Source organism: Pipra filicauda, unplaced genomic scaffold (genome assembly GCF_003945595.2).
Source record: "Pipra filicauda isolate LSUMZ 115617 unplaced genomic scaffold, ASM394559v2 scaffold316_size853178_pilon, whole genome shotgun sequence".
NCBI lineage: Eukaryota > Metazoa > Chordata > Aves > Passeriformes > Pipridae > Pipra > Pipra filicauda.
In genome coordinates, this window is record NW_024104439.1 from 348,116 (window position 1) to 361,765 (window position 13,650).

At 37.8% G+C, this 13,650-nt stretch overlaps 1 protein-coding gene across 17 annotated transcripts in view; it reads right to left on the minus strand.

Moving 5' to 3' along the window:
* Positions 1–13,650, minus strand: part of PROM1 (prominin 1) — a 62,510-nt gene that overhangs the window by 22,688 nt on the left and 26,172 nt on the right. For all 17 annotated transcript variants that reach the window (XR_005564394.1, XM_039383567.1, XM_027729443.2 and 14 more), the window contains 4 exons: positions 12,156–12,361; positions 5,660–5,780; positions 2,875–2,938; positions 524–613 (listed from right to left, as the gene is read on the minus strand). Coding sequence is in view for 16 of the 17 variants with exons in the window: in XM_039383567.1 (XP_039239501.1) it covers positions 524–613; positions 2,875–2,938; positions 5,660–5,780; positions 12,156–12,361 (481 nt within the window). In the remaining variant the exon portion in view is untranslated. The remainder of the gene's footprint in view (positions 1–523; positions 614–2,874; positions 2,939–5,659; positions 5,781–12,155; positions 12,362–13,650) is intronic.

The window sequence follows — 13,650 nt, forward strand, 5'->3', positions numbered from 1 at the left end:
CTGAACAAAACAAACCTTAAATGGAAAAAATAATAAAGGAATATTTCCTCCAGAGGGAGAAAGAACTAAGTGTGAGTAAGGCTAAACTCAAAGATACAATGAAGAAATGCTGGACAGTACTTTCATAATAAGCTTGGCAGTGTACAGGACAAGGACATTGTAGTTCATTCCCTGACCTGTTGAAGACTAACCTGCAAATACCTATGGACAGCTCTAAGAGGACAGTTTTCCTAGTCTCCCTTATATTCAACAGAAAGGGACAACAACCTGGAGCAGGGAAATCGGATTTCATCTCTCTTCAATGACTGCTGAAATTAAATATCAACAACAGCACATAAATCTTGATTTAGCCTTTAAATATATTTATAAACCCTAAAATATCTGAAATCCTCAGTTTAAAAGAAACATCAAGGCATGTAGAAGGATGAGCTGACTCATGGTACTGCATAAAGTTATCCCATGCCGTGCGCTAGAAAGATAATGCCTGTTTTACCATGGCAACAAAAAAAAAGGACATCTTTACCTCCTGCCATTGTCAGAGCTGCATCAAGTGCAGGACGTACTTCTTTTCCCAGCTGTTCTTGAACTCTGGTTCCAAGCACAGGTCCAACATCTGTGGCATGGAGAAATAAAAAACCAAACATTACCGACTAGTTCAACTTGAACTACCTCTTAGCATAGGTGCTGTCACACTCTTACATAACAAAGTGTACTTATATTATTGAAATTTTTCTAAGGCCTGACAGTCAGAACATAGTGACAGAAGGTAACACAGGGATACAGCTCTGTTTTAGCTAGCTATAGGCCTACAAATGAAAGCAGTAAATCAAAATACAGCAGAAAATATTCGCCAGCACTTGACCATATAGGTAAAGACACATAACATTTCAACAGACTCCACAGTATGTATTTCATTGCATTTTCTACTCTTTTCAAAACAGGATTTTTTCCACAATCTATGTTAGAGAGGCCCAACATCTTGACAGGAGTTTTGTGGCATATTCTTTCACTCAAGCTATGTTTTAATAGTGCAAGAGGAACTAAAAAAATGTATTCTTTTCCTTTCCCCTGTTCCTCATGTATCGAGCAATGTCAAGGTCACCCACAACCCAGACCTGCCAGACAGCTCTGCTGAAATCCCTTAAGCGTGTTAAGCACATGTCTCCAGTCCCTGCTCCCTCACAGAGAGCATCCAGCATGGATGCTCCCAGCACTGGCATCATCCTTACCCATAGCCACCCCCACCTCCAAACACTCCAGTCTCACTGTCTACAAAGAGAAAGGAAGCTTAGTCCAGCAAAATGACACAGAAATGCCAAGCAGAGTTTGGTGAAGCATTTTAATGTAACATATTCTTTAGGTAGTCACTGGGTCCTCTGCATTTTCAGATCACAGCAAACACATTTTTGAGATTTTTGGTTTTGATGAAATGGGAATAGTGCATGGTACAGAAGTATTCTTTACTGTTAGTACCATCATGTCTGGCCTGAGATGAGAGTTTCTGTCAAGCAGAAACACTTTTCAGCTTTTCCTTAGGGTGGGCAAATGAACTCACGTACAATTCTCTATAAGTTTATCCTACTTGTACCCCGGTGTCACACACTTAATTCTGGTATTTCTAGAAAATAAAAGCTATCTTAATTTACTGCTGATCACTCTCACCACAGATCCAGCTAGGTTCCCATTAACTAACATCACAAACTGGCATTGAGAACTAATAAACATTTAATTTGAAATTTCAGTTTGGAGCGGCTGAGAAGCTTCAAGGTAGTACTTGAAATGCAGATGTCAACCTTTTTTTATTATTATTATTCTTACAGATTCAAAGATTACATACATCTTTTTAGACCAGTGTTCCTGCAGTAATTAAGCAGGAAGACTACTGCTACTTTCACAAGCACATCTGATGTGCAGTACACCCTCATACAGCCAAGACATAATAACTTCAGTGCATGCCAAGTTGGCTGCATTGAAAACTACCTTTAAAATACATTTTAAACTAGACAGAAGCATAGATTATAGGCATGAGAAGTCAATTTATGGTAACTGGCATGATGCCACAGTTGCACAGTTTGATCCCAGCAACAATCCTTCAGCCTGAAATGCAGACCTGTATGCATTTACTAACATCTGCTAAAAATGCAACTTGAATTATCATCTGCACTGAATATGGTTGGCCCTTTCTATTGTGAGTTTTGTAAAGCAAAGTTTAAATTATAAAAATAAAAAATAAAAATCATCTTTCTGGTTGTTTCTGTTGACTGAGAGCTTTAAAAGGTGACACTTCATATTGTAACTGTGTTGAAGGGGAAAGTGCAGCAGTTCTACTTCAAGTTTTATCTCCTGCTCTTCAACTGCTCATTCCGAAATGGCAAATACATTAAGCAGCTAGAAAGAAGATAAGCTGATGCCTCAACTTCTAGCTGAGTAGAGAACAAAAGTGCAACAAGAAAAATAAACAGAGATCTCTCACTCATTGGAACCATCACAACTGCTTGCATATTTGTTCACTGATATTTGGCTTCAATTTAAAAACTGAGGAAAAATATTCCAAAAAAATCTTTAAGTATGGTTACTGAACTATAAAACATATACTATAAAACTATAGCTTTATAGTATATTTATATAACTATAAAACTATAAACAATTTAATAAAAGACCTTTATTTTGGAAATACTACACATTACGAGCTCTGAGACTTTTTACGTGAAAACAATTTTAGATTTTGGTCTCATATACTACTGAGAACAGCACTTCTGTTTGAAAACCATGTTCTCATAAATAAAGTTTCACTTTGCATTATGAGCTAATTACATTATCTTACTGAAGCTTTTAAATACATGCTGCTAACCCCCCTTAAATCAAAGTACTTACTATTTAGGTCAGAGAGTGCTTTATCCTTAGCTGTGTTGTACTGGCTCACCAAATAGTCAATTTGCTGTAAAGAAGATGATTAAAAAAAACATTAAAAGAATTGGAAAAAAGTGATGCTTTTGAATGTGTCAAACTGTTAGCTTGAAACAATCAAAATATTTGTGCCAACTCCCTGGCTCTCTACTGTTTTCGGTTAACTAAGTATTTTATTTCCTTAGCAGAACTGCACATAATAAAAGACCAGTTTAATTGAGACATCTACTTAACTGGAACTTCTCTGTGGTAAATGATTCAGCTCAAAAGCAGAAGGAACTGTGACCTCATGAAGCCTTTGAGTCAGTCAGGCAAATAAGTTTTTTTGCATGTCTCCAATTTCGTTACTTGATTTTCTCGCGGCATTAGTTTCTCCTTCACGGAGAAACGTGAGGCACTGATGCAGTGGTAATTTTGAAGCAATTCACCAACCACACTGGCTTGTGTCTGGGCAGCCTCTCAGAGCTTCTCTTGCAGAAAGGAGACAGCTGCTCTGTCTTAATGCAAATAGTTTTCCTCACCTTCAAGAGGATTTGGTCTCAACTTGAGCTCTACCAAAGACATCGTAACAATATAAACCAGCAACTTAGTTATCCCCAGATACTGGGTTTGGACAAAAGGCTATCAAAGAACCATCCCAAGTGGAAAGCTTACACTAATTTTGAAAAGACATTAAATAACCTTCATTCATTTCTGCATGCTTAAAATAATGCATTATGAATTCTACCCCAAGCGAGTTAGAGTGGTGTAAAGGTTCACATACTTGACAAATGGGTTTTCAATTTTAAGCATGACTCAAATATGTACCAAAGCGTACATGGCTTGTAGTCTCTGTGAAATAAAGAAAAAAAAGACCAAAAAACCACCCTCAAAACAACCTATTGATGACACAGCAGTGGACATCATTAAATGACAAAGTATGAAGCAGACTCTCTTTCTGTAAAACAGGAAAAAATATTTGTTTCTTACTAAGAAGGCTGTAGGTATATTTTTGTTTATTTGTTTGCTTTGTTGACCTAGGCTAACCTAAGGGCTAAAATTTTGCAGGACTACAGGTTTTGCATTGTCTCCAGCAATGTCACAGACAAAAGGGGATTCTCTATCACTAATAGTGTTATCACTCAATACTCACAGTCTGCAAATCTGTGACTTGAACTCTTAACACAGGACTTTTTCAAATCCTCTTACATGCTGTACATACCTCATACTGATGAGTCAAAGGCAGCAATTTGCATTTCAGAGCTTTATAGCCAATTGGTAGGATTCTAGAACTGAAGCATTTCTCATTTCCCCAAGAAATTCTTACAAATATGTGTGTCTACGTGATACTCATGCACCTTGTCTGACAAAATGACTTAGAAGATACAGCTGATGACTGCATCAGCTCCAAGTCTAAAAAAATAGAAAGTAATAATCCTGTTTTGAAACTGAAAAAAGTGCTAAGTGAGACTTTGAGTAACCTCTGGTACAAGTGTTCCAAGTCCTGACACTTTTAAATTTAATAATTCAGCATTTTTATTAACTTTTTAGACAGTGCTTATTTTTTCTCTATTAAGATAAGTTACTTCTTCATAACAGATTTTCTCCTCTGACATTTCCCACTGCCAGCACTCAGTGTGCTGTCAAAGGGACTCTGGTGGTTTCTGATATAACTGGATGAATCCTTCTGTGCCCAGTGTCAGCTCCAGACTGACAAAAGGCACCCTGTTTCAAGAGGGGTTATTGGGGTTATTGGCATGACCTTCAATTCCTGCCATGTACCTCCACCACTGGTCTGTCAGAGCACCATATCCAAACAAATAGTTGTATAGGGAACATCTTCAGATAGGAAAACATTTTATGGCACCCCCCAGATGTCTCCTGTTCTCATACAGCTCTGGTCAGCAAAAAAAAAACAAACCACAACAAAACAGCCCAGAGTTACTGTGACTGGAATGCTACCACACTTGTGGATTCCACATAATTGCGTGAATTCCACCTATTTCTAATTTCATGGAAGTAAAACAGATTAATAAAATAAAATTCAAATAATTAAAATTAATGAAAGCCAAGGCAATAGAGTTGTTGGACTTTTTTGTCTCCTACAAATTCACAAAGAATTGAAACTACATTCTTTACAAGCCTTCCTCACTAGCATTTCTTTTTTTCTTTCAATACAAAACAAGATATGCAGAGGACTGCTTATGGGATTCTAAGGCAAGTCTGAAAGGAAGGAATCTTTCCTGTTCAGTATGGTACAGTATGACTCTGGTTTAAAGAAAAAACAGTCAAAAATATTCCTGGGAAAAAAGCTATTGTGACTCAGTCCCAGAGCACATACAACTAAGTCCAAACCACAAGGAAACAGGAAAAAGCAACAGGGAATCCAAGTTTACATGTAATATATATTTTTGTATGTATTCCTTTTAAAACCTTATTTTTCCAAATTATTTAACTTCTGCTAGTGATCTACACTAGTTCAGTAGGAGGAAAAGGGCCTACAAGCATCATAGCAGCATACTCCCAGAGTACAGCTCAGAAGTTGTTCAAAGAATGCTGATTCATCAGGATAACTCCCAAACACTTACTACCGTGTGAAAATATCTTCCCTTGCATCATTTATTCTATTTACTGAGACTGACACACAAAGAATAAACAAAATACTGCAGGTGTGATTTAAACCAAATAGAAAGAAAAAATTACTTTCTGCAAAATTTCTTATTTACACATATTCCCTCCCACCCTCATTCCCCATAAAGAAAAAATTCTTTACCGCTGGAGTGTCGTTAAGGAATATTTTCAGATCTTTAAAATTACTGTTAACCAGTTTCTTTGCTCCTCGGACTTGGTTAGTTAAATGCTGGTTGGCAGCATATGCACAGAGCACTCCAACACTACAAAAAATATAGATAACAGATATTTCTTTGTTACTGTAAATGCATATTCTAACATTAAACAGAACGAAAAAATTATAGCAAAAAAAGGCAACATTGTCAAAAGAAAGGTCTCCATAAATTTACACATTCTTTTTCTTACTAGAGGTTCTCACATGCACCATCAGATAGAGTTGAGGAATGAGCTATAAGGGCCAATATTGTATTACTAATTCAAAAAAAATAAACGAAAAGTGATGTTAACCCGAAGACATCAGAAGTTATTTATGTACAAACTAATACATTAGCATGGGTACTGTCAGAAAATGTGTATAGCCTAGGTAAATTGTATGAGACTTAGAAATGCTAGGCTCTTTCACAAGTATCATTAACCTTGACACAGCTATAAACAAATGCTCATAAGTTAACTGTGAAAAAGAGTATTTTTCATTTGATAACTTCAGCAGCAAGATTTATGCAAAATGGCACAATTTATTTACATAATTACACGGATTTTCCAAAAGCATATGGATAGTCCCTAATAATGCTAAAATAATATATAAGCATTTCCTGATACTGAAACAAAAGGTGGAAAGTGAGCTAGACTTCCAGTCAGCACTGCTGCTATTTTCTATTTGATCACTCCCTACTGTAAAATTCTAATTACAGCATGGCAGATCTGCACAAACAGTAAGTAAAAAGGCAATTAAAGGTCCCATGAGAGTCTTCGAAGCTCTATTAGCATACACGATCCTTAGCTTTTTGTTTAGCTTAGGTGTAAAAGAGACTTAAACAGAAGGATGACTTTTGTTTTTTAACATCTCACATTCAGAACACTTAACCTTTCAGACAAGTACCAGAAAGGTCAAGAGTAACCACCAGAGTGGTAACAGCCTCAGAATCAAGATGACTACAAACCCACTTGATGGGTTAACCATTAACTTTCCAGTAGACAGCAGAGATCCACTCACCAGAGGCAGGATACATCCCCAAAGGGCAGACACTGCCTTGAGGCTGCAGTCAGGTGCGTTACAGGCAATTCCTGTTTGGCATATTTGTTAAATCTCTCACTTTGTGGTGAATAAAACAGCTCAATACTAGAGAGGTTACTACCTCTCTGAAAAGCCATTATGGACATCTAAACACAGGAGAAGGGAATCACTGACACAAATGGTACCATACTCTTTCCAGACTGTCAAACATTAAGTTGGAGTGTCAAGGGGACCCAGATACTAGTATTTGTAAATAAGACTTCAAGAAAACCCTATACCAGGCTCCCTACGGGGAAGAAGATAGATGGAAAGTACAACTTCTGCTCCAAAGAATGTACATTCAAAAAAAGCCATAATACAGCCACATAAATGAAATGGTGGAGAGCAAATAGTACCTAAAATGACATGTGTATCCTGGCAAGATAGGAGCAAACACCCTGATTCATGATGCTCATCTCCTTCTTCAGTGAATCAAAATCAAGCCTTCATCTTTATTTTCCTTTTCCTATTTTAGCTTTCCCAAGCAAATGTAAAGGCTTGTTCTCCTGGTAAAACTGATCTCAACTATAATAATTTCTGCTGCTCTGACAACACTCTCAAAAGAAAAATTCTAATTTCAGAGCATGCTACAGGTGCAGGTCTGTTAGGATCCCTTCACTAATATTTTTCTCAATATCCAAAAACATCCGGAACAGGATGACAGAGTTTTACATAAAGAGGTTGCTTCTCTACCCAAAATATATAGCCATGTCTTCAAAACTGGCTATTAATGAACCTCCCAGAAATCACTAAGGAACAAAGGGACATACACACTTATCTTCGTATTTACTTAACCTACAGCAAATGGCATATTTTTTTCCACTATGACCAACACTCAAGCAGCCATGATATCAGCTACCACCCAAGGAATGAGAATCCAAAATGCATAAATACCAGAGAACTCAGTAACTTAAAACTTACACCATCCTGTGATTCTATGACAAGCAGAAGTAAGCGGTTTAATTTTGGACATATACACTATTTTATTTAACTCTACTGTGATGGCAATTGCTATCAAAAGCTTTTTTTTTTTCTTTGTTAATAAGAAAAAGTATCTCAAGCTATCAGGAAAAGCAAACGTTTGTGTACCGCTCTGAGGCTCAGGGTTTATAACCACATCCTCATTCTTTAGACAACCAGCGTTTATGTGCCCTTTCAGTGCTATGTTCGCAGAACAGAAAGGTCAATTGGGAGCTCACAAAACAGCGCTTTGTAAGACTCCAGCATGATCATCTTTCTCTTTAGCTTCCTAAATGGGAGGAAGCAAGATAGAGGAGATACTTCAAGGCGCTCAGAACAATTGCGAATGTAAACAAACACACAACAGGAGAGAGGAAAAATCTATTTACTATGTAACTGAGCCGTGAGTCAACATTCAATAAGCAGCTGCAAAGAGGAGGTCATAAAGCAGGAATAAAAAGGACATGCTTCTGTCATAAAGCAAGAATGAAAATGACATGCTTTTTCTGTAACAGATTAGAGAATTGTTTAAACAATTCTTCAGGAGTCCAATATTCCACATTCAAGTTTCCTGTCAGGTTTCACAGACCAATTTAAATGTTATTAATCCAGTTGCAGAGGGAAACCCAAGCTTTTCCTTTAGCTGAACTTGCAAAAAATGTCAAGTCACAGAATAGAAAACCTGAGCAGATTTACATATTGGAAGAATGTCCCCTTTCTCAGTACAAGCTAATGCATTTAAGAAAATAATGGGATAGAGATTTCTGTACCAACCTTTCCACCACTTCTTTCAGATAATATTAATTTCCAGGTTCTAAACAACACGTCCTACCAATCTCACAAAGCCAAGGATACTTGTGAAGCCTGCACGAGATATCTGCCAAGATGCCAAATACCATTCCGTGCCTCCAGACTTGGCCTTCCCTAGCCTCATACATAACATCCACAACTTCATGAAAGAGGTTATAACACAAGCTCTCTTGGAAGGACAGAAAACTGACTATATGTTCTTCTATTCAATAGCCAAGACATTTTGTATTACCAGCAAGTCTGGCATTGCAAAACACGCGTTCTTAAAAATCCAGTGTTCCTCCCTTTATAATACAGAGGAATTAAGGAAATTACATTTCTTTCCCAGAAAAACACATTTGCCTAAGCTTGCAGATGCCTAGGAAATAAGAGGTCTCTGTTCCTAAACTCTCAGTTCACCTTTGAAGAAAAGCACATAATTGTACTCATTATAAATTTGGAATATCAAATCTACTTAATTGTGTATTTGATAGATTATTTCTACATCCTCTGCTCTTTAGCAATAGAATCCTACTTTGTAGGGCAATATCCTGTATAAAAGCTGTGAATTACCAAAAACACTGCACGTATTTTTGATTCAATCTATAAAAAGCAGTATTTAAAACACAAAGTGCACGCAGCAGAAAAAGACACACTAAAGGTCTATTTAGTTTAAGATAAACCACAGCGTATGTAACTTCTTTCTTATATCCCTCCTTGAGGAAAGCATACTTCTCACATTATGCTCCACCTGAAGAAAGCAGATCTACATAGAGTTGTTTTTAAAATTAAATCTGTCATACTTTTATTGCCTTTACACATCATTCCAATAAGCTTATTATTAAAACCTCATCCTAATTACCAGAGCACTACATCAGTGGAAAAGTGAGAAGAAATGTTCGGCATGATTAAAATTTACTAGCTGAACTATTGTAAAATCTGCATTAACAGCATACATATCTCAGCGTGAACTTGCACCTTGACACACAGAAAAAACATCCCCATGTTGCTAGAATTTTCTAGAGTTGTTACCTACATACAGAATCTATTGCAGGCTCTGAATTCAGAGTCTTTCCCCTAATACTCTTTACCGTGCATTTAATCTGTCTCTTCCATCCAAGGAAAGACAGCTTGGAACCATTTTTTCATACCAAGGACCGAAAAAAAATCGAAAAATTAATTAAAAAAATAAAAAAATAAGGAAAAAGAAAGGGGAAAGAAAGAAAAACAGGAAAAAACAGCTCAATGCTCCCTGCTCTCTTCAATGATCTTCTGAACTTTTGAGAGAATCTCAGAATAGCTGGCACTGCAAGAAAGATGAAGAAAGATGCAGAATATACACTCAGATGGTAATCATGAAGAAGTCCCTCCAGCAGCTGGGAGTGCCTCTAAGGCAAAGCTCCCCTGGCAGAGGTGTGGGTTCAGGGTATCTGATGAATGCCAGCCCTGCTAAATGCATCTTCTGAAGCAGCACAGCTCTTAGTGAAGGATTCCATGGCATTCCAGTCACCTGGTAGGGGTTTAGGAGACCCCCCCCCCCCAGTGCTGCATGAACTCAAAACTATACCCAAACAAACAGGACCCACCCTAGTGATTTCAGAGCATACTTGATGCAAACCCTGTATTGGAGATCATTCAAGTTTTCATTCTTTTGGTTCTGTCTCAAGTAGCTACAAGCATTTTACTCGCACGGGACTACACTCTTTTGGTTAATGTCACAGCTTACACATTTAGCTGGGCCCAGTACTCGAGAAGTGTGATTTTGGGAAGCACTACAGGTAAATCTTCCACCTAAGCCAAAACTGCATAGAAACTTTGGGGAAAAGTAGATAATAAATCCAGAACACTTAGTTTGAGTACAGTACAAGACATGTAGAAACAGTTTTAAGTAAATCTCAGGCCTCCTCCATTTTTTTCTGTTGGCGTAATGGCTACCAGTAAGACTGTCCTTTCGTGTTACAGCATTGTAATAAGCAGCCTGACATGGGTTCAAATAGATTCAGGCATGGTATCTTCTCCTCTCTTGTGAAAGATGATCCAGGAAGGGCAGGAGAATCTCTCTTTGTACAGAAGTGTACCAGAGACCTGAGATCTCAGTCAGGCTGGGATCAGTAATATCAGCCTTGTAAAGTTCTATCTTGCCTTGCACAGCATTCACAGCATTCGAGACTTAGCCAGGCAGTCATATGAGATCATCTCTACTTGTGGAAACCTGCAGACAGATCTCAGGCCAACTCCTCCCTAGGGTAAGCATCTGATACTCCTGATGTCTCATGCAAAAGGATAAAAAACCCGAGGAATTAAAGAGGCAATTTCACTAGTTCTGTAAAGCATATTACTAGGGATAGCTGATCTGCCAGTCATGACCTGGGAGGAAGCATTTACCAATGCTGGGTATGTTTAATCCCACAAGGATAGCTGGCAGCAAATGCACAAATTTAAGAGACCACCAAGGGGGATGATCTCTTAATTTCTCTGCTGACAGGCAACATCCCTCAGCCATTATAACAGAAAGTAGCATCCTGCAACGCGTTGTAAGGACAGCTGGTGAGCTCTGTGAGCTACCTTCAGTTTTGGCATGCTGAGGTAATTTAATAATTAACTGTCTTCAAGGCACCTTGTACTTTTGTCCTGTCATCGTAGCAGGGATGCACCTATCACTCACAACTTGATTTACGTTTCTCATTTTAAGAACACTAAGGGTCATGTTTGTTAGGGATGTTTAGTAGAAAAAAGCATGTTCCCATATCTGATATCAGCATGACCTCTATTTGAGCATAGGCAAGGTCTCAATTTGTCCCGACACACAGTAACAGAAAAAATAAACTCTAGATTTCAATGAAGTGACAAAGTACATCCCACCTGACTGAACAGTCACATGGTATAGATCAAAAGACTTTTTTATTCTTTTAATATAATCACAAAATAAGCATAGTAGGCAGGTGAAAATATGAAGAAGTTAGAGGAAAACAGAAAGCCTGAAAGCAAACAATTTATTTTGAAGGTAGGGAAAAGAAGAATCTTGACTGTAGTTCCTCATCACCCATTACACACCTAGCACAGTAGTGTGCAAAATTGTGCAAAAATGTCTCCTAACTCCAGGATTTACATTGAGTTCATGCATGGTTTAAACAACTCAGGACCCAAAAGAAAAAACATTATTTTGAACTAATAAGAATATCTGGAGGACAGCAAACACTGGAGGAAGTCACACAATTGCTTTTCACACCAGTACAACACTATCAAGAACAAAGCAGTACATTGTACCTCAGGTTCTCTATGGGATGGTAACTGAACACAGGACACAGTCTCTCATAAGTTGAGTGCAACATTCTGCAATTGCCATTTTGAGATTGGCCAAAATTTCACCTGCCAAATTAAAACAATTTTTTTTTGTTTCACACCTACATTCTGCTCAAGTAAGTATATAATGACCTGTGGATAGTAATGGTAGCAGCATTTTTATAATGCAGTTACACTTTCTTTAATAAGCAATAATATTGTAGTCTAATAAAATAATTTCTGCACCTGTAGGCTAATACAGTATTATTTGTCGTACGACACTGCAAAATAAGTGCTATACCAAGCTTCATATTGTTCTGTTTATCACACTTGCCTTATTATTAAAGAAGCAACAAAAAGAAATGTTGCAAAACAGCTCCTCTGACAGTCAGCATTTTTCTTCTGTCTTTGATGCATTTCCCCACCACAGTTGTCACAGCAACGACACATACAGAAGCAAAGTCCCACAAGAGGCAGTAACAAAATAAATAGCAATCCCAAGGCTGCGGAGACTATAAAACCGATTTCATAGTAGATGGCCTGTAAGTCAGACAAAAATAGTGGTAATAGCATATATCACACAGCAACTGCAATCAATATAGAGCAAATAATTACAAATCAAACTACGGACTAAACCATCTACTAAGTTACCAAGGTTACAGACTTGGTATATTTTGTCAATAATTGACAACTTTTCCAACAAAAAGACAATAACATTGTAGATACTGATAGCTAATAATTATTTAGCTAGACTACTAGCTAGGCAAACTACAAGAGTGAGTACTAAGAGAGAGTAGGCTCACAAGAAATAAATGTGAATCAGTGCAATTGAAACAGGTTAAAAATGAACACATTTGATTTCCTGGACCACAAAGCTACTGTTTCTCACATCTGTTTCCAAAAAGGCTCCACAAATGTCAGGAAGGTTAACTAAAGCAACACTTCATGGAGGGGGAAGGGAGGCTTAGCTTTTTCTCCTTTTTATTCACTTATGAGTAGAAAGATTCTTATGAACTGCAAAGGGAAGTACTTCACTGGATGATTGATTACAATGGCAGAGGTTCCTCCAAACTGCTGAATTTAAAACTGCTTAGGGACAGGACAACATGAAGGAGCAGATAGATTTTAAGATCTCTCAGGTAAAGACATTTATTCTGCTGCCAAACAGCAAAGCAGCAGCAACCAAAAGGATGCTTTCAAAAGCTGGAAGGAGTGAAAAGAAACGATGCAATTCCATGCCCTAACCAGCTTTTACACTGCAAGAGACCCCAGACCAAGAAGCTGGGCCAGGCAGCCCTGGCACAGCCCTACACAGCGCTTACAGGGGACAAGCTGTGAGCTTGCCGTGCTGTTTCCCTCTGCTGAAAACACAAGCCAGCCCATCCCAGAGAGCATCAAGCAGGTGTCTGCACAAAGAGATCAACAGCACAGCGTGGGCATGTCCCAGTGCTTTTTCTTCCCTGATAAATCTCTCTTCTCCTTTCCTTTCCCAATTTTAGGAGAACTAATTCTCATCCGAGTACTTTGAGTACTCTCCTGTTTTACACCAATACAAGGGCAGCTTAGCAGAAAAGGAATGATATTGAGGCTGTGTAACTGTCCTGCAAAGTAAGTTAAAATTTCTCACAATCTATCAATCATGCTCCAGTTCCAGCTTCGCTGATGTCTGTCTTCACAATCCCTAATTATGAACTGAGTCAAATACAGCAACCATCACCATTACCAGAGTTGCAAATTTCTGACCTAATTACCAATTCTAGGATGAAAACTATTTTTTAAATTATTATTATTATTATTATTATTATTATTATTATTATTATTATTATTAT